The sequence below is a fragment of the Lepidochelys olivacea genome (assembly GCF_965140295.1).
Source record: "Lepidochelys olivacea isolate rLepOli2 genome assembly, chromosome: 2".
Taxonomy (NCBI): Eukaryota; Metazoa; Chordata; order Testudines; family Cheloniidae; genus Lepidochelys; species Lepidochelys olivacea.
In genome coordinates this window covers 170,124,685-170,146,078 of record NC_140412.1, presented here as the reverse complement: position 1 = coordinate 170,146,078, position 21,394 = coordinate 170,124,685, and the positions used below count along the sequence as shown (strand labels likewise).

The following is a 21,394-nucleotide window of genomic DNA, read 5'->3' as shown; positions in this document are numbered from 1 at the left end:
GGGGAGCCACAGGAAGCAATGGCGGGGAGGAGGAAATGCGGCACGCCCGGGGGAGGAGGCGGGGCCGGGGATTTGGGGAAGGGGTTGGGAAGGGGCGGAGCCAAGGGTGGGGAGGCACGGAAAAAAAGTGGGGGCGGCCAAAAATTTTTTTTGCTTGGGGCGGCAAAAATCTTAGAGCCGGCCCTGCACAGTACTAATCAATTCCGAACTGCAGCTTGGACAAAAGCTGCTTGGCAACTGTCTGACATTCTTTCCTACGCTTTCTTGTTCAGAACTTTACCCTGACATGTTCACCTGCCTTCAGATATAGGTATTTTGAAGTGGATCCCTGGTTGCGTATCACTTTTATTTTGACTAGCATACCTCTGTCTGGGATGAGTAGTTTGCAGGGTAATGCCAGAGGAGTAATGGAATGTTGATACACCAAAGCTGTCAAACTCCCTGTGGTTAAAAGAACAACAAGACAGGCAAGATTACTTTTTGTGCACAAATAGAATGCTTACGAGGTATGTTTGCTTTTCAATAATTTACAGGCTCAAGAAAACCCTTAAAAACATTTTTCCCCCTTGGCTCCTAAGGCACTTTAACAACTACTTTTTTTGGTAATTTTTAAAAGATCCATCTTCTCATAATTTATTGCGTCTAACTCCTTTTACATGAACTGCAGTTCCCTCCCCCCCTTCATCTGCTTAAATAATTTACTTTAAAGAGAAAGATGACAATGATAATGTGCTTTACGAATATTAACATATTAAGTCTCAACACCCATAAGAGGCAGTAAGAACAGACAAGCTAAGCAATCTGTCCAATGTCATGCTGTGAGGCTGTGGAAAAGCTGGGAAAATAACTCAAGTGTCCTAACTTCTGGTTCCCTGCTCTAACCACCAGGCAGTCGAGTTGGTTTGTGTTTTAATGGAAAAAAGAACAGCTAGATGAATTCACCACCTCCCCAGGTGAGGCCATCTGTATGATATCCCACATTAAATCATGTCTCCTTCTAATTAGTGCCGTGAGACACCATTTGCTGTAACTATATAGCAAGGCTGAGATTTTCAGTTCCACCTAAGGGATCTGGACCCTCTGTTCTCTTTAAAATGTCAATGCACATTTTACACTCTATATTTGGAGGGGTGATTGGCCAGTCTATTAGTGCCTTTCATTCCAGTCACTGAAAAACATGAATAACCCAACAATATTTCAGTGCTGGAGAAAATTATAGATGGATTTATTTTAAATTATTTTCTATAGACTACCAACAACTGCTGTAAAATCAGAGCCCAGGGCCCAATCTTACAATTGCTGAGCACCTTCCTTTCTTGTTGATGTCACTGGGAGTTGATGCTGCTCAACAATTCAGAGATCTGAGCCCTAATGAGCATGGCCATAGAGGGGTCCTTTGTAGCTGCTGGAGGGCAGGGAATGGCTGGATGCAGAAGGGGGGTGGCATCACAGGTGAACTTGGAGATGGGCATGAGGATCCCCATTGTGAAGTATCTCCATTATGGATAGCACCTTGTAAGGGCAGCAAGAGTAGTCTGTGAAATAGCTATACAGACATGTCGCCACTCCACAGCTCAGGCAGGGAAGATTCCTCCCAATTCAGGCCCCAAATCATCAGTCTAGTGCCTGACCTGGCTACTTGGGGAGGAGCTATAGGACTCGGGAGTTAGACGGAGCTGCTAGCGGCTGCTGCGGTCTGAACGAGCCTTCAGACTGGTGAGTGCCGCTGTGCTTGAAGAGACAGCACATGGTCTCTCATACACTTCCCCAGTAGCCAGCATATACACACTCTGTGCCTGTGTCTCTTTCTCTCTCTCTCTCTCTCTCTCACACACACACACACACACACACACACACACACACACACACTCTGTTTCTCTCACACACACACACTCTGGCTCTTTCACACACATCTCCCAACACATACTTGTGTTACTGTTGTTACTTCTTGCTACTTCTTGCAATGCACATATACTCTCTGTAATTTTATTTTTTCAGAGTGCTGCTATTTTAGTTTTTTGGTCTATGCATTTCATAATTTGATTTCTCTGTTGTGCTTAAATTTAATTATTTGAGCAGTGAGTTCTAAAATGCCTAACTTATCCTGGCTGGAGTAATTATCCCTATGGTAACTTTTAAAAAATATATATTATATCTAGGTTTTTTGTTTCTACTGGTGGCGCACATCTCCTCGATATTGGTGCTCATAACAAAGTTCATTCTGCACATGGATGGAAAAAATTAGAGGGAACATTGGACCAAAGTCCTATGGCAAGTCAAAAAGAAACTAGTCTTTCTGTGCCTCAGTTCCCCATCTTTAAAATGGAGGTGACAGGACTTACCTATCTCATTGGGGTGTTATGAGGATAAATTAATTAAATGATTGTGAGGTGCTCAGATATTATGGCAGTGGGCCATACAAGTACCTTGGATACATGCTTCAAGTTAGAGGCAGGACTGAACTAAAACCTCAGGTTTGAAATACCTCCCATCTCAAACTGACAAAGTTTAAATCCCCCCCGCCCCCCGCCTTTTTTTTGGTTTGCTTTGGGGTCATCTTTACTTCAAAGAGAAGCTGCAATTAGTACATCTATTCCTGTTAGGGCAGTCTAACAAGAAGCGATGTGCTTCCATCACATTACAATGCTCTAGTTGGAATGTCCTCTACTACAATGTGCTTTTTTTCTATGTGGTCATATAGATTGATATAGAAGGCCATTATCATGACAATACTAAAATAGGTTCCTGCAGAAACCATCTCACAATCTTTGTGTGACATTTCCTCTCATGTTCCATTCTACGTTATGAAGCAGTCTGGCTGTATGCAAAATATCCTCATTTTTCATGTCCTGTTGATGTACAGCACTTACCAAAATATGGCTCGTTTGGGCATCCTTTCAACCGCACTCCCTTATGGGTGCATTCAATCAGAAAATGCCTGACAAGCTCATTTGACAAATCCCCCACTGTAGAAAAAAAGAAAACAAACACATGAAGTAAGCCAGTGAATAAGAGACGGGGGTCACAAATTAGGAAGTGTTTATGATAGCTGCCTTCCTTAGAACAAGTGAATGCTCTATACATAGCATTCAGACCGTGCACTAGCTATTCTACTGCTGTGTCACCATCCGCAATGAAACAGGCACTGTATAGCATGTTATCAACAGATAATCACTCCCAGCCTGCAACAATTCTGCCTCTGGTTGACACCTAGATGGGTACCAATGTCCAAAACCTCCAGGATGTGTCCCAACATTTTATAGGAACCAGTAGGTCAAGGAAAACAGCTGGTTGTTTCTTTTTCTCCTGAAAGTAAGGGAAGAAATAGGTGGGGTTGGCAATCAAGTCAAGACAAAAAATCAATGGCAGCTACAAAAAGGAAATATGGAAGAAACAAGGTCAGAAATTCTGATGTACTCACTAATGACAAGAGCTGGCAACCGGGTTAAAATGAGAAAAACAAAAACATACACACACACCCCGTTGACACAGATATAAAACTAGTAGTAGTCCTGGTCTGTACTCAGTTTAAAATATTACAGTAAAAGATTTACAGTGCGCCAACTCTAATGATTTTATCATGAATCTCATGATAGTTGATATTTTAATTAATACCCCACTTCATAGGGACAAAATTAGATGAGATTCTTGGCTTTCATTTAGAAAAGGGAAGTTTCTATCACGGTTGCAGAGAAAAGCTTGAAACTGTAACTTGAGCGTAACCGAAATACTAAAAATCCTGAAGGCAAATTAAAAAGACCCAAGAGTTACCCTTAAAACATCTCATTAATTTTAAGCCAGACTCATGATTTTGGGGCATGATTCATGACTTTTCAAAGCTTGGGGTTGGCAGTAGTGAACATATAAATTTGGCGCCACCCATCGGCAACAAAAGGGTCACTCATTGTATGGTGATGGGGCAAAGTGGCCCAATAACAGATGAACTCAATAACAGATCAGCGAAAAGATTACAGATATTCCCCTTGTCTCTGATCTTATCAGTCACAGACAGGAGACACATGACATCTGGTGACCACATTTCATTGACGATGTTCAAGCCAGCATAAATGAGTAAACTGGTTTCTAGAGCAGAAACACTACACAAGCCAAAATTTGCTAAGTTGGCCCTTGAAGGACTGCTTACAAGAGAAAATTGGGATGCCTTCTGATGCCACGATGCCAAAAGAAAAGGTGATGCAGGGGAGACAAATTTCTGCTCTCTGGGAAGGTCTGGTGGGAATCAGACTGGCTGGGAAACTTAGAGCAAGTGGTACAGAAGTTGCTGGCCATCTCCCTGCTTTTTACAGCATGATTTACTCAGTTTACGTAAGAGCAGGAGACAGACCCATTGGTTCTGTCTACAGTAGGCTTTTTAAAGTTTCCCACAGTTGCTACCATTGGTGCAGCTCAACCAGTGTTAGCAACTTAGCTAGGGTAGACAGGTTGCCAGTGGCCACTGGTACTTGAACTACCATGTATGTCGGCCTTCTCAGGCTCAAGTTAGACAACATGGCGGTTAAAATACCCACAGCCAGCCTTCATTAGAGTTCTCAGTTTTGCGATCACCAGTGGAGCTTCACTGTCTAGCACAGACAAGACCAATATGGCTGTTAAGCTGTTGTTATGTGATAGAAAACAAAGAAGAGGAATAAATGGTAAATTTTCCTCAAGGCAAAAGGTTAACAGCAGGGGGTGCCTCAAGGTTCTGTACTAAGTCTTGTATTGTTTCACATATTTATTAAAGATCTAGGAAGGGAGGAGGAGTGAGTTTTCGGACGACACAAGGTTATTTAGGTAAGTCAGGATTGGAGAGGACTTTGAGGAACTCTGGAGAAACCTAAACAAGCTAGGGGAACAGGGAACATGATGGTAAATGGAGTTCAATGTCGATAAATATAAAGTAGTGTAAATTGGAGGGAAACTCCATATGGCTTACAGGGTTCTAAAGTAACTGTATCAACTCAAGAAAGGGATCTAGGTGTCATTGTAGACAATGAAGATCACTACTCAGTGTACAGCTCAGTGTGGTCACAAAGCAAACAAAATGTTAGGATACATAAGAAATGGAATAGAGAATAATATGGGGAATGTTATAATGTTGATATATAAATCAACGGTGCGGCCTCATCTGGAACATTATGTGCAGTCCTGATTACCCCATCTCACAGATATTACAGAATTAGAGAGGTAATGAGAATAATCAAGGGCCTGGAAAAAATTAATAGGAAGAGAAACTGAAAAGATTGGCATTGTTTCTTTCAGCAACAAGATGATTAGATGGTGATGTTAGGGAAGTGAATAAAATAGTGAAGAGTATCAAGAAGGTAGATCAGGAACTACTGTTCTTCCTGGCTCAAACACAAGAAGAATGCGACTTTGACTTAAATTAAAATGTGGCAAATCCAAAACTTACAAAAAGGAAATAATTTTTACCCATCATGTAATTAGACTCATTGCCACAGAAAGCTGTTGAGGCCAAGAATTTAGAAAGATTTTTTAAAAGGGATTTTTCAAATATGTTTATCAGAGTTACCATATTAATGATAAAATTTTGGAAGGTATATTAAACATCATGTTTCAGGATATGTGCCAATCTCTAATTATTAAAGATCAGATCAGCATGAATGTGGGGGACAGATTATCCCACATCTGTCTATTCCAGGGTTCTATACCTTGCTCTGAAGCATCTGGTACTGGCATTATCAGAGGCAGGATATTGAACTATACTGGCCTTCGGTCTGATCCAGTGAGGCAATTCCTATGTTCCTATTCTCCTTTTAAATCTGGAATAATGAAATCCAAGCTCCAGACCAAAAGTGCACTTGAAATAATTGGAAGAAGGAACAAAGGACAGAAACACTCCAAACAGACATTAACAGCTGCTATTTTTCAGTCAACCCAATTTTCTGCAGTTCTTTACCTCATTGGGCAACATTTACCAATGTATACAAAGGGTTCGGAAAGAGAAAAGTAGCAGCAAGAAGGTCAGTAGGCACGATCAGAGCCAAGAACACGTCTTAGACACTGCCTCCTGAGTTTCCATATGCTGCCTAATGCGTTCCATGTGCTCTTTTCATTTTCCCCTTCAGGACTGACAGATATAAGTTATACGTTACGGCACAGGAGTCTGGGGGAACACATCTGTCACACTGCTTCTTGTTTAGCTACGCTAATTTTTCTCAGATTTATTTCTGATATACTGTTGTCTCAAAACAAATTCCCAGGCCAAAAAAGTTCCCTCTTCCGTCAAGGCAAAAGTTGTGCATGGTGGTATTTGGCATGACACTGAGCCTTAGATCAAAACCAGACTTCTAATAACTGAGGAGGCTCAGCTAGTGAGTTGGTGTTGGATTCCTGTTAGGACAATATTGTATAGTACATGCACATCCAAGCTGTGTATATAATTACCAACCTGTGTATGAAACTACCAAGCATGACACAAACATGTTCCACAGTCCCACTGGGAGAGATTCTTATTCTCACTGCAAGGAATCCAAATTGAGACTTCTGAGTTGATTGACTCAGAATTGCACCTCTTGATGTTTAATTATGGAGAAAGGAGGATTTCTCTGAATTCTATATAGTAGTTAGGTCTTGCACACTCTGTGTGACAAAGTAAAGATGGGAGACATACAATACCTTTCTTGTTTAACTGCAGCACTGAAGGAGGAGGTGTAGCAACTTTCATTGCCAGGCCATAGGCTCCCCTGAAAGAATGGCTGTCTCGAACAATGAATGACCCTGGTTCCTTGTCCTTCAGAATGGCAATGGCTGCAAAGGATTCAGAGAGAGATTGAGAAAAGTGTTTCAGTCCAAGTAATAAACACAAAGGTACTGTTCCAAATCCTCATTTAAAGCACTAGTAAAGAATGCCAGGTTCTTTTGTCTCCCTCCTCACTGCCTTAGAACAGAATCAAAACCTTGGATCCTAACTCTGGATATGATTTTGCTATCTATTCAATGCTCAGACAGCACCAGATTGTGAACCCCTTGCTCATACTGAATAGTACCGTACTACATGTGTAGCTTAAAGGGCTCACAATCTCACCCACACTGTTTTACAAGTTCAAAGCACTGTACACACATTAATTAACTAATCCCCATAATATCCATGTGAGACAGACAAACATTATGTAGTAGAGACCAGGCAGAATCAAAACCTCACATCTCTCTCTCTCTTTTTTTTTTTTCCTGGGGTGGGGTGGGGGGAGGGAGGGCATAGTCTCAAGCTGGCAACACTGATTTCAAGCCCTGATATGGAGTATGTTACTATTAATACTATTTGCAAAAATGGTAAAGGCTTTACAGGAGAACATCCTTTAAGAGACAGAACTATCTTCTCTTTCTGCCTTTGAGAGACCAATTTGGGAACAACTCAGCAAACAGAGGCTGGCAAATTGGCAAACACTCTACCTGGCATGAACATACACGAACATGTTCACAATTCCCTGCAATCAGAGAAGAGCCAGAACTTTCCTTCTCCAACGCTCTGTCCCAGCATGCATGTGCTTTTTGGCAAAGAGGAAAAGTTGATTCCTGAAGCTATTCTGTTTGCTTGTTAAAAAGTGTAACTGGGAGTATGGCCACAATAGTTGGCATGACAAGAAAATGCTGCTTTCTCTTCTACACAGCCCCCACAACAAACAGACATGTGTCATCATCCACTAACAGCCAAGTGGCACACAGTGCCAAGGCATTACAAGGTATACGAAAGGTATTCTCTCCCTCTTCTCTCATTTTAAGCAGGGAAGGAGGTGTAGGTAGGCATATACTTGCATTTTGAGATTCTAAGAATTGGAATACTTTTTGTTCTGTGATCTCTGCCTGGGGACTATGAGTTGGATTATACATAGCAAGACTGGCTTCCAGAGAGGTTGCTGCATGCCTTTGAATCAAAGTGCTCTGTAGCCCAAGGTCAGGAAGCCATGGGCTTAACTTTTCTTTGAATAACTTTGTGGCAAAGTCCAGGGTCATATAACAGGGTGCAGAATGGTGTGATTCCTCCTAATATCTTTGCAGAGTTCAGACTACTTTTCAGACTGTGTTTCTTTTCACTCATTGCTTAAATTTCAGCCAGCCTCCTGCATGTCTAATACTCAGCAATGCCGCAAAGAACACCCAGGGAGAGCCTGATTCTGATTTTGGAGTCTTTACATTGTGCATCATGTCTTGTATGCACTGGCAAGGTCCTTCTACCTTTTGTGAACACAATAAAATATTCCGAAGTTGGAACAAATGTTAAATCACAGAAATTGCATAAATACTGGTGACTTCCTGCACACACTGGATAACAACATAGGCAAATCACGGAACTGCAAACATAAATACTCAGACTCCTGCATGAATAAGCAAATGCAGCAGTTTGCAAGTTGATATGAATTTTGTACTGCTCATCTATAAAAGATGTAAACATGGAGGTGGGTGGGGATGAGAGAAAAGTAATAGATTACTGCACTAATATGTGTTGAGGCTAATGTGGTAAATATGCAAAACTGTGCAATTCAAGAGAGTGTTTGCCTAATCCTTCTAACTACATCGGTCATAGGATTCCTCCCTCAGGCAAAGGGAAAAAAAACACCGACACCTCCCATAATGTTAGTATTTTTAAAAAGGGGAAGAGAGATTATATTGGATGGACAAAAGTGAATATTAAACTGTTGGGAAGCATATTTTTAACTTGTTCAAGCAGCAGCCTGTTAGTTTTATTCCTTTCCTCTTTGGGCTCAACAAGTCAAGAGTCATCCTTTGAACATTCAATTCACTAATGGGCCCTGGACCAGTAAATCCTACACCCACGAAGTGTAAATCTTCTGTTTTTTACTACCTTCTTTTCCCCTGTGCTTGTGCTTTTACCTGCACTGTAAGACGCTGCAAACAACCTCACAGTCTGAGAAAGTATGCATTAGACAGATCCAGCAATTCACAGTTTGCCAGTAGCTGAAGGCTATGTTGGCTATGGTTCATTGGGACAATGTTAAAGGCCTTCCAGTCAAAGAAGACTATACTTTGACTATAAACATTATGTCTGTTCCAACAGCCTCATCTTTGCTATCTGACATGCAGACCTGATCTGAGTCCATCACAGAGCTGTCGTATTCCATTAGGCAGGATTCAGAGTATTTGAATTTTACAATTTACTTATGTATGCAGGGATTGTCTTCTCATATAGCAGCTGTTTGTAAAGCACATAGAACATTGTAAGTGCTACTGCAAAGAGAGAATGTAATATATGTATTATTATATTGCCTTAACTCCGGGTGTGCCTGTGAAATGGCAATGGAGTTTTCCTTGGGGATCGACAACATAGGGACAACCAAATAAATAATAAACTGTTAGAATTATAAACTTCTCCAAAATTCTGCAGCCTGAAATTCTGTAGCAACAGTCTGAGGCAACCTATATTAATCTTAAACATCACTAAATCATAATCCTCTGGATGCTGCATCTATGTGTACTCAGGTGACGCCTCTGACTGCCAGATGCTGGGACCAGACAACAGGAGTTGGATCAATTGATAATTGCCCGTTTCTTTCATTCCCTCTGAAGCATCTGGCACTGGCTACTGTCAGAAGACAAGCTGCTGAGCTAAATGGACCATTGGTCTGACCCAGTATGGCCGTTCTTATGTCTCAGACTGACATAAGTGAGGTGGAAGGTTTTTTCTGGAATACATGTGCATGTAAAAATTATATATATTTATATAAATACTCCCCGGAGGATTATAGTTTGTTGAGGTGTAGGATTAATACAGGCCACCTGGGACAGGAGTTGCAGAATTCCAGACTGCCAACTTTCAGAGAAGTTTCTTATTCTGGGTAGTTTATCATTTTTTTGGGATGTCCCTATCCTGCTGATACCCATGAAGAATACTTTCTATTTCCCATCCCCATTGTACAAGCAGAGATGCAGTTAAGGCACTAAGAACTGTAACTTGTGGAATGAGCATAGTAAGTATGGAACCACTGACAACTAGCTTTAAAAACCAGCTGTAACAGTTGCGGGCAGTGGCTGAGGTGTCTTGGCAGATCTGCATGGGAGAAGCTTGCTCTGTATTATACTTGGTTCTCTGACCTGTTAGCATTAAATTTACGTACACTTTACAAAACATAGGGCTGACTCCATGCCAGATGAGCACTCAGTTACCTGAGGAGATGATAAGTATAGGTACCTTTTTGCCCTGCCTCTCCAAATCCTGGAAGTCAAATTGGCCTGCAAGTTAGAGCAGGCTTAGGATAACTTGTACTGGTGAATAATGATCCCTTGAGCCAGGATCACCGGAGCACATTGTGCCTTCCTCCCCTCTGCGTTCCTTCAGCATGCCCTGGAAAGTTCCCCAGTACCAGCGGGAAAAGACTGGAGGGGATGGCTATGCCAGTCCCTAATTCCCCTAGGGAAAATCTTCAGCTACTGCCATTAAGTCCCCTTTGGGTCATTCCAGAGGATCTGAGGATCTGGCTCAAATTAAATCCAAAGTTCTTTGTCACTTTCTCAAGGGTTATTTAACAAAACCAGTCCTCCTACTAAACTGGGTGCTTGGCCTAAGGGCCTCTAGTCCGCCTATTGCTAAGGCCAGAATTATTTTTACATTTGTATGTAAAGAAATCTAGACCCCAGACACCAGAAATTTATACAGAGCACTCCTTAACAGCCCTTCTGCAGCTGAACACCCTGCAGAAGATGATATTTGGTATACCTTGTTCTCTTGAAATATCTGGCTTGTACCAGAACTTGGATGTATCTTGGACAAATTTTACGGTCACGTGTTTATCAGTTGGGTTTTCTGTTAAATAAAGGTAAAAGAAAATTAAAAAAAAATCAATATACACCATAACTGCAAAGGGCATTTCCTGCTGTTAGCTCTCACCTCGGACAGTGAGGTGCTGATTAATTTAGGAATTCAGAGTTCAACCATAGGAGGTGGGGGGAGAGGAACATCACAACTAAACTAGTAGTCTGGGAGAGTTTTGAAGCTGCTTTGAGAAATAAAACATACATCACATGATACTTTGACTAGTGCTATTAAAGTTCCATTTCCCGCAAGCTATAAAATATGAAAACTCAGAGTTATAAAGCTACATTAAACATTTAGTTCCTCAGTAAGGCCTGGCTACGTCTGAACACAGACCAGATGACAAACAGCCACATTCGAAGTATTCTTGCCATGAGCCTAGCAAGGATGCAGGACAAAGCCAGCCATTATTAAGAGGAATTGGCCCAGTCACTACTTACTTGTGGGCTGGCAGCAGAGAGAGGGCTGCATTTGACTGACACATCCAAAAAGGCTCAGAGAAAGCACTCTGGAGTTTTGTCTTTAGAAACAATATATCTAAAATAAGTGAAGTGTCTCCTCTTACTACAAACAGTCACTTCATTCGCTATTCAACATCCACTATTTTATAAAGTATCTAACATCCCACCCTACTCACACGCTCATATAAAAGGTGTCAGTTTAACTATAAATACATCCTGGCATAAAACCTACCTGATAAAGGGGAAGTGCTTAAAACTTTTGAAAAGTCCGGAAGGACATTTGGGAATGGGATGCTGATTGTGCTCCCGCTATGAGGGCTGGAGAAGCCACTTGAAGAAGGAGAGATGGAGCCAAAAGAACGGTCTCCCTCAGAAGTCCTCTTCTTCTCTGGAAGAGGTGGCTGTGGGTGCAGGTTCATTCCATGGTGCTGTTGAATTGTGCTGCTCTGGCTTTTGTGTCCAGAGGCCACTGTAAGCAAGTTGTGGGCCAAAAAGCCATTGTCCGCTGTACTTGCCAGTGGCGAGCTCATAGTTTTGGGAGAGCTGCTAGTATTGGCCATGAAAACAGGTTGTTTCTCCTCCAGTGGTGGGCTACTGCTAACGCTGGTCCCACCATAGTTCAGGTAGGCCCGGGCACTGGGATGGGCAGCAGGCTCTTGTTGCTGGTCTAAGGATGAATCCTCTCGGCTGTTCAAAGAGATTATTTGCAATCCTGGGGATTGGAAATGGGACAAGAGCGAGCCGTCCTGAATGGGGCTTGAAAATTCTGAGGACACAAGGTAATTTCCTGTAGGCCTGCTGTTCCCCAGCACTGACAGCTGGGGTGAAGGGGTGGACTTAGTGTTGCTTTCTAGCCAGTGGCATTCAGTTGCAGAAGGACTGTTCAAAAAGAAAATGTCACAACCAAATCATTCCCATATGTCTTGAAAACATTTCATTGCACAATGCCTTTATTCCAGTCTTTAGCAATAATCTTTAACAGCAGTAAATAATAATCTTCACCAAGACAACAAAACCTGACACTTCTATAGCACTCTCCACGCATGTATTCTCAAGACACTTTAGTTAATTGAGACCATGTAAGGTTTGCATGATTATCCTCATTTGCCAGACAGGGGAACTGAGACACCAACAGTTCAGAGACTTGCCCAAGGTCACAAAATAAATCAGTGACAGAGCCAGGAATAGTATTCAAGACTCTTGACTCCCAGGACTGTGTCTTAACCGTAAGATCATTCATATTACAAAAGAGGGGAGTAAGGTCCATTGGGAAATGTAAGTGCATATAAGAAGGGCAAAGAAAATAGTGCAGAACACAGAAGGCAGCATGCAACACCACAGACACTTTTTCCAAGGTTTTGCTTCACCTATGAAACTAGAGGTTTGAACATTAAACAAAGGACTGTTCCATTTCTGAATAATTGTACTTATCAGTGTGCAGAAACACCACCCCCTGGACACATCATCTCTCCATGACAAGAGTTTGGAAAGGCAAAGACAGTTTATTCCCCACCACCAAACACACACACTTCTAAAAGTCTACTGTACTGAAGCTATGGCTGAAAAATATATTAGCAAGTACTTGTTATAGAGAGGGGGGGTTTGGGCGGGGCTAGGTTGGCAAGGGAGAACAAGCCCGCACTGTATAAATGAAGGGAGAAAAATTGAGTTAAGAACTTAAAAACACAGAGAAGGGATTTAGTTGAAAGGGCACTGTGGAAATGGATGCCAGATCTGTGCATGCCACAGAAACTGCACAATAACACAGGAAAGGAAAATGAAGAAATGAAGACAAAATAAAAAAGTTGAAAAGGTAAGGGTACTTTGAAAAGAAATGAGAAGTATTAGAAAGAAAGGAACAAAGTTTCAAGATAAACTTTAAAATGAGGGACTTACACTTTGATTTTTTAATGATTTCATATTAGCAGTATTGGCAGTGCCTGATGCTGAGGTCTTAACTCTCTATTTGCCATTCATGGTTATTTATAATGACAAGTCACATCTTTTCAGACTGCAGTTCTAAGATATGTTATTGGGGATTTGTAAATATGATTCACAGTTTCTCAGGCTGGAAATATCCTCTCTCTAAGCACTAGTTTTAAAGGAAACCAGAAGAAGGGAAAAGAAACCAAAGGCATCAGGATGCTTATGAAGAGCTTGACACTTCAGCCAGCTAACATCAGCTAACAGAAGGGCAGTTCTGAAAACTACTGTGAAAAAGGCGCCAATTAGCCATGAATAGAGATGGTAATTAGACACACCCAGAGATGTGGGAGGTGAGATCAATAATAATCAAACAGTGCAGGGATGGGGTCCTGGGTGAAGACAGTAGCTATCCACCTAGGAGTCTGGGAACAGGAAGCCCTATTTGGGATGGCTAGGCAGCTGGAGTGCTGTGACCTCTGCTATTGGGGCTGTTCATAATCTTCTCACTGTTACCCTGTAGCTTCTCCCCGTGTGCTTGTTGTATCCACCTGCTCTCTCTCATTTTATATTTAAATTCTATGCTCTTTGGGACAGGGATCAGCTCTTTTATGTCCTTATACTATGCCTACCACAATGACACCCTGCTCCTTGATTTGGGCCTTGGATGGTACCACAAAACAAATAATTAAAGATAATAAAATTTCTGAGGCAACTGGGCAGTTGAAAATTAAATCAATTGTTGACCATCGTTTTTGCCCTGTCTCTCTGAAAAATGTTTTCACCAAATGTCTTATTTATTAGAAATATATTTGCTAAAATGATAGAATGATACACATTGTAAACAGTGTTTATTTGTTCTGCACCAATATGTTTTCAATATGAAATGTTATGGGATTTTCCCCAAATGGCTTTCAGTAAAAATATCGGGAGCTGTTAGCACTCTGATGAGTATGTACGAACTTGCACTGACATATAGCAAAGCAGTGAATTAAAAGAGATTTGGATCTCTATGTATTTTGACACCTAAAAGTTTTTCTCAGGCAGATCAACAACCTCTATAATTACTTCTAAAATTTTTAAAAGCCATACAGCCCCCCTTCAATACATGCACGTAATATACCAAAGAACATGCTCAGCATTTCTGAAAATCAGGTATTTACTGTCCAAGGACTTATGTTCACTGTGAAGTTGAATTGAGTTCTTATTCAAGTGTTCCCCCTAACCTGAGTCACATCCATCCCCAAAAACCTCTTGCTCAAATGTGGCAGTTATTTATCCAAATTGGCTGGCCTGAAGTCTCAATGTGCTAACATTGTCATTCTGCAGTGTGGACATAGGCCTAATGACATAGATGGAGACTGATTTTGTAAGAACCCCAAACTTCTAGGTAGAAGAAAAGCCCTGGCAAGTTCCCACCTTTCTCCGGTTGGGATGGAGCTGTTTCTGGAAATGGCGCACGCAGATACAAAAGGCCGCTGACACGAAGGAGCTGTCTGCATGTCAGTCCTCAGCAAAGCGGGATTGGTGCCCATGGTGCTGTCAGTCATCACAACCGAGTGGTTAAGGCCTTCCATGTAACTTCGAGATTCTGTAGTAAACGAAATGAAACAAAAAATATTTTAGAAACTCAAATTCTCTGATATCTCAGGTGCAGATTTCATTAAAAAATTGCAAAACAACATACGGATTTACTGTTCCCTTAGCCCCTTCTTTTAACATGAAACATACAATAGACTTTATTACATTTATTTAAAAGTTGATCTGATTTAATGAAATTTAAAAGGTACAACACTGCATTGAACGTTGTAAATTTCTAGCAAATGAACAAATGAGAGAGAGGGCGGAGGGCACAGAACTTCACTACTGAAGTTGATTGATTAACTCTCCAGGGTATGTCCTCTAATTCTTAAGATGTGAAGAGATAAAATTGAATATTTAAAATTCTTTCCCACATTCCTCACTGCTTGGTAGATGTAAGACAGAGGACAGGGAGATCTGTAAGCAAGTTTCACTTAAATTCAGCATGTACAATATCCTTTCTCCATTCCTTCACTCATTGAATATCTAAGCTTCCTTTCACATTGGCATTTTAGGCACTGATCATTCATTCTCCTTGCTGTTCATTTGTTCAGATGGAAATAGAAAGGACACAATTGGGATTAAAAGACACTCAAGTGGGACTGGGTTGATATGGGCTTAGTTGCTGGTGCTGCTGCAGACTTCAGGTGTGACCTTAGTCATGAGACATGCACACAAGCAAATTTGCAACCCTCTTGATTGGACTAGTTTAGGCAGGTGAGCGCAAACCTCTCCGCAACCCCAAAATCAGTTCCGAAACCAATTTAGGTCTGGTCTACATCATTTTTGTCCTGCTTTTAAATATATCGGTTAGGAGGGTGATTTGATACTGAAATAGTTAAAATCAGTATGCGGATGTGGTTAAACTGGTATACAAGTGCTTTCAACTGGTACAGTTTATTCCTCTTCCCTTAGAGGAATAAGCTATACTGGTATAACTGTGTATAATGCTAGGGGGCTCTACTGCTTTAACTATGTCAGTTGCAAACCATTATCATTTAAAGCAGTACAAAAACTGTGTATAAACAAGCACGTAGTTCAATCTGTACAATTCTCTCTTCTAGATAAGGCCTTGCACTCTGATCCTGCAAACACTTAACATTTGAATAACTTTGTGCACATGAATAGTTCCATTGACCTCAGTGTTTGCGGGACTGGAACCTAAATAAGGTGACTACAATGGAAATGTGATGTAATTACTATCCCTTGAGTTAAGACACTTAAAAGAAGACTGAACAAAGCATAAGAAAGCAGATTGTAGGGGACCACCCGGCACTGCCACTGGGGAATAGCTAAAATGTCTTTTCCATATCTAACATTTCTGGTTCTGTGAACCGTGAGCTGTATTGGAGAACAAGTCTAAAGTGAAGCCTTCCTTTACACTTCACAGGAGGGCAAGGCAGTTATATAGTTTGAAGAGGGAGTGAGTGAGGTACTTTGAGACAAATACACGAGATAACATCATTGGCAAATCAATGCTTAGTCTGAAGAGTATTCAAATTCCTTTCATAGCACACATACTGTAGGGAGTTATAATATGTCAACCATCACAAATCTAACTTTCAGAGGGAAGAATTAGAAAAAAAAAATCAACTTCGTGCTACTATCCCAGACCTACAAAGTAAACTAAGAAATACTGTAGAAAGGACTTATTTTAAAGAGAGACTCTGGAGAATCTGAATGTGTGTCTACTGTAGAGTTGCAGGGCCGGATTCTAGTCTCACACTGGTGTAAATGTAGTCGAAATCAGGCTCGCAGTATCAAAATACCACAGGACCAACCCTCAACTGCTGACTTCAGCCAAAATCAATGTGGGGCTTCTCTAAACTAGGTTTTAGGTGTGATGTTAAAGCCTAAGGAATTGAGCCCTTTCACGCATGCCAAAGTACAATTTCTTTTTCTTGATTAGAGATTTAGAAGGTGTTAATTAGTTTGAGCTAGAGCTTAACATCACACCTTTAATGTCTAATCTAGACCTAGGAGGCTACCCACCTTCCCTCCCCCAGGCTGTTGTAGGCTGTACAGGGCTGCCACAAGGCAAATACTCTATGAGGGTACTTGTCATGCAGGCTGGAGAGCTACTCAGGGCCGGGGAGCCTATTTACATAATTTCTCCTCTTCTTGCCATACCTCATTGCTGCATAGAACCTGTGGGTCCACCCTGAACTCTGGGGTGATCTGCCCTGGGATCATTTTTCAGACAGCATATACAGCTAGCTGTCTGGGGCTAATGCAAACTTCACAAACCAGAAGCAAGGCCAAGGATTGACCAGTATGATTATTTATTTGCATTTCTGACAAGATTCACCTTGCTTCTGGGTTTGCTCTCTAACTGTAAAAGGACTAGCTAGGTACAATGAATCTTTGGTGGGAGGGGGCATTACCCTTCACAAACAGTTGAAAGCATCTTACTGCACCTCAGTTAAGTTCATAAGAGCCAATCCAAATTACAAACAACAAACACACAACATTATTTTTTCTGAGAACAGTGTTATTAAAAGAGATGAATTGGGGCTTGATGCTCTGCTGCTTCAGCCGTCATTTGCACCTGTACAAAGCGAGGACATACTGGTGGGTGTAAAGCACCGTTATCCTGGTGTAAGTAGCATTTTACAACCACTTGGCACGGGCATAAGGCAGTAGAAAACCAGGCCCTCTCGCCAGCAAAGACTAAAGTGAGGTCTCTGTTCAACTACCCTCCTGCCCCATACCAATGTAGCAAACTAAGCACTTCCCATGAAAGCAGCTTTGTTTATAATTCAATTAAAAACAAGCCTGCTGAGTATCCTGGCTGTGTCCACTATTGTCTGATTTGGTGTCTACACTCACAGCACCAGCTGTTAACCCTTTTAACACAAGGAACCCCACATCTATACAGTATTGTAGATTCTGTGGATTCCCATACTCCTGGGGATACATCATGATAGCATCTGTTCACCCCAACACATTGGTGCTTCTAATCAAGTGCACCTGCTGAATCTATATCTTTTAGCACAGTGACAAGTTAAAGTGCAGTTCTGCTTAGAAAAATGACACTGAAAAATTGAATCATATGTATTGTGTCTCAATGTCTCCAGGTCAAATCTGCACATCTTACAAGTAAAGAGATGGTTTTCATAATTACCAGTCCTGCAAACTCATCCTGGGATCTGAGAGCCAAACTATTATATATCACCCATAAGCAAAACCTTTACAATTAGAACTTAGATAAGAATTGTGCTGCTTTGCGAGCCAGAATAGAATTCAGCACACTTACCCATAGCTACATTGCCCCTGCAATGCTACCAAAACTAAAAAAGTAGTAGGGTTCTTTGTGTTACAGGTTTAAGTGGATGACTCTGAATCCACATAGGGAGATCTACTGTGTAAGAAGGTGCTGTGTTTCACAGTCACTTTTCAGAGCAGAACCATACTTCAAACTGAAACCATTCAATCTACAACAGCACTGCTTATAAATCTATCTCTGTTAAACAATCTACAGTGACTCAACCCAACCCAGTGACCAGTTGAAAAGATGTGGTGATCCTAGCAGCATTTGAATAGCAGGGCTGTCACTACTCCAGCTTTTGGAGGACATGGTCCCACAATGACAGGGGAAAGAAAAAACCCAGCCAGATTCTGCCACCCTTCCTTATGCTTTAACTCTTTGAATAGTCCATTTCAGTACTACTCAGTATGAATATGGGTGCAGAATCTGGCCTCTTGTGACTGAAAAAGTTAGGCCAGATCCTCAGCTGCGCAGACAACTCAGGTGAGTGGTGGGGAAAAGGGCTCTAAGCCATGCCAGCTTTCTGTTTCCCTGAACTTGGGCTGGCTGAGGGCCTAAATGTCCCTGGTGCAGCCTAAAGGCTGAATGGATGGGAGATATATCGCACTAAAGAATCCTGGGAGTTGGTTACAACCCAAAGCAATGAAACTATCTCCAGCTTTAAAGGACTGTACAGGGACAGAAAGCCCTGTATGATAATTTGCAAGTTTTGGCAGTCCAGTCCATTTCTTGATCTGTCCTTCATCCATCCAATCAGGTAATGGTACAGAAATACAGCCTTATAAAAGAGTCACAGGAAACCATGTCAGAGGATATTTACCCAGAATATCCCTGTATCAATAGCTTCATTTTGAAGGCACATGGAAATGTGTTCTGTAGCTCTATTCTTCCACTACTCACATTCAATCTGATGAATCCATTCTTTTAGATAGATTTCCTGCCAAACCCTCATGCACAAAGAATAAATTTAGGACATAAAGAGTGTACCAGAAGAGCTAGGTTGGATCAGATCCTGTACCCTGTAAAAGTCATTTCTTTTTTTGGACATTTGTGTTCCTTTAAAAAAAAAAAATACACTCCCCTTCCCAAGCACAAAGGCCACATTCCATGAGCTGATATTTTTCTTTCTTCCAATACTCCTCCTGTTACTGGAGAAGTATTCTCAGACTTTCTTTTTCCCTTTGAAATCTGTCTGAAAAAGAAGCACAATACTCCTCTGTGTTCAGCACACAGACTTCAGATCATTTTGCAGCTTGCTTTCCAGATGGCTCCAGCTCCCAAATGGCACTGCCAATGTGCTGAGCACAACAACTGCCATGTGGAGATAATCATGGAAGGAGAGAGAAGGCAGGGGAGATTACTTGAAGATGGTATGTTTCAAGTCTCCCTCCCACACCTGGGAATTTCAGGAATTTCTATGACAGCGTTTCCTATCTCTCTGCTGACACAACTTTTCTTTACCCAGGAGACCAAAAGGTTACAGATGGTCACATTCCATGTCCAAGATCTATTTTTATTCTTCATTCAACAAATTACTTCAAAGGATTGTCTGAACTTCTTGTGGGAGTCTTTGACAGGGCTGAAGTGTTGATATGTGATACTTACCAATTATTTTTAATATGCCATATAGAGGAGGAAAGGTATAGCAGGGATTCAGGAGTGCCAGGGCACATTAGCTCCATTTGCTGTTTGAAATTAACCAATGAAACAACTTACCTAGGGATGTGGTGGATTCTCCACCACTGCAAGTCTTTAAATCACGACTGAATGTCTGTCTAAAAGATATGGCACAGCTCACACAAAAGTTTGATGCAGAGATTAGTGGGTGAGGTTCTCAAACCTCTTTTACACAAGAGGCCCAACCAGATCATCAAAATGGTCCCTTCTAAGCCTTAAACTCTACTGGGGAAGGAAGGAGATGTGCTTACACCAGAGAAATGAGAAGGAGCTGGCTGCACCAAGAGAAGAGGAATAGCAGGAGAGAGGAGGCAGATATGCTTGAATGGATCTCATTGAAAGACAAACGCCTACCTAGACAAGATACTGCTAACGACTGGGGGAAAGGGAAAAGAAGGAACGTGTTTGGATAGTGAAGTTCATCATGCATCATTTCAGTTCCATATGGTATGGAACTGAACTGTCTAGAATCTATTTTGCTAATGCCTCAGTGAAGGGAAAGGCTAGCTTTTGCAGGCCATTTAGAAACTGTGTGCTTTAAGGAAATGTTTGGAGGTGAGACAGGAGGAAGATTCCAAGTGCTGGGTGTGCATAGCATGGAGATAAGAGTAGGAGAAGATCTAGGAAGTGGCAAATTGGCAAGCGGATTGGATGAAGTGAGCAGAAAACAAATCTGTAATATTGTCTGAGGGCATGTCTACACTACAAACTTAAGATGACCTATGTTAGTTTGACTTAAGAGCCATTACTGTGGCAGTTTGTCAGTACTACCCTCGTTCTGTTGGTGGTGTGTATACTCACGAGGAGTCCTTCCACCAACTTAAGGCAGGGGGGGCTCTCAGCTCCACCTGCAGCTCCCTGCTGGGAACTCAGCTGCCCCGCATGGCTCTCAGCTCCACACTGGGAGCATGGCTGCCCCCGCCCCCGGGGTTTTGGCTCTCCACCAGGAGCACGGCTTCCCCGCAGGCTCTCAGCTCCCCGCTGGAAGCCCAGCAGCCTCCCGGGCTCCTGGTGGTGAGGGAATAGCCTCAGTACAGCTGGGCTCCCAGGGGAGAACAGAGAGTCTGGAGCCCAAGGGGCATCAGGGCTCCCAGCAGGGAGTGGGGAGCCTGGGCAGCAGCCTGACTCGGAGCCGGGACCTCTGGTGGCAGCCCGGTTCGGAGCAAGGATGTAGTGCAGACACGGACATAATTAGGTCAATGTAAGCTGCCTCACATCACCCTAACTCTGTAGTATACATCAGGTCTGAGTGTCTGTGTAGTGGCAGCCCTATATTTAACATTTCTGCTTCACCCAGCTTGTGCTGCACTGTAAAGCGTAACAGCAGAAACAATGAATTAATGACAAGAGGATTTCGCATTCCCATAACAGAGTTCTTCTGAAAGCTGATACAGTGCTAAAAACAAAATTGGCAAGACTTGTTTTTTTTGTGAAGTTAAACAGCTCCTTAGCAACCCATAAAAAGCTCACAGGGAATACCAGAATTAAGACTGTAGCATGAATGGAAATAGGGTGGAAAAGGTGTGTGGGTAGAGGGAGATCCACTTAAAAGAGACAGGCTGTCTCATTCACAAGGCAGCAGATTACCAGATACTATTATTCTGAAGTTCTTCTGTTGGAGCCATTTCCTATTTTGCTATCTTCTTTCCTGTCTGCCAAACATCAGAATGTCAAATATCAGAACATACCGGACTA

At 41.9% G+C, this 21,394-nt stretch overlaps 1 protein-coding gene across 7 annotated transcripts in view; it reads right to left on the bottom strand.

The window, feature by feature from the left end:
* The window catches only part of TNS3 (tensin 3), a 343,602-nt gene that overhangs the window by 14,737 nt on the left and 307,471 nt on the right, over positions 1-21,394 (bottom strand). For all 7 annotated transcript variants that reach the window (XM_084621461.1, XM_084621462.1, XM_084621463.1 and 4 more), the window contains 6 exons: positions 14,593-14,764; positions 11,483-12,129; positions 10,694-10,780; positions 6,640-6,771; positions 2,871-2,966; positions 364-441 (listed from right to left, as the gene is read on the bottom strand). In XM_084621461.1, the coding sequence (XP_084477587.1) occupies positions 364-441; positions 2,871-2,966; positions 6,640-6,771; positions 10,694-10,780; positions 11,483-12,129; positions 14,593-14,764 (1,212 nt within the window). The remainder of the gene's footprint in view (positions 1-363; positions 442-2,870; positions 2,967-6,639; positions 6,772-10,693; positions 10,781-11,482; positions 12,130-14,592; positions 14,765-21,394) is intronic.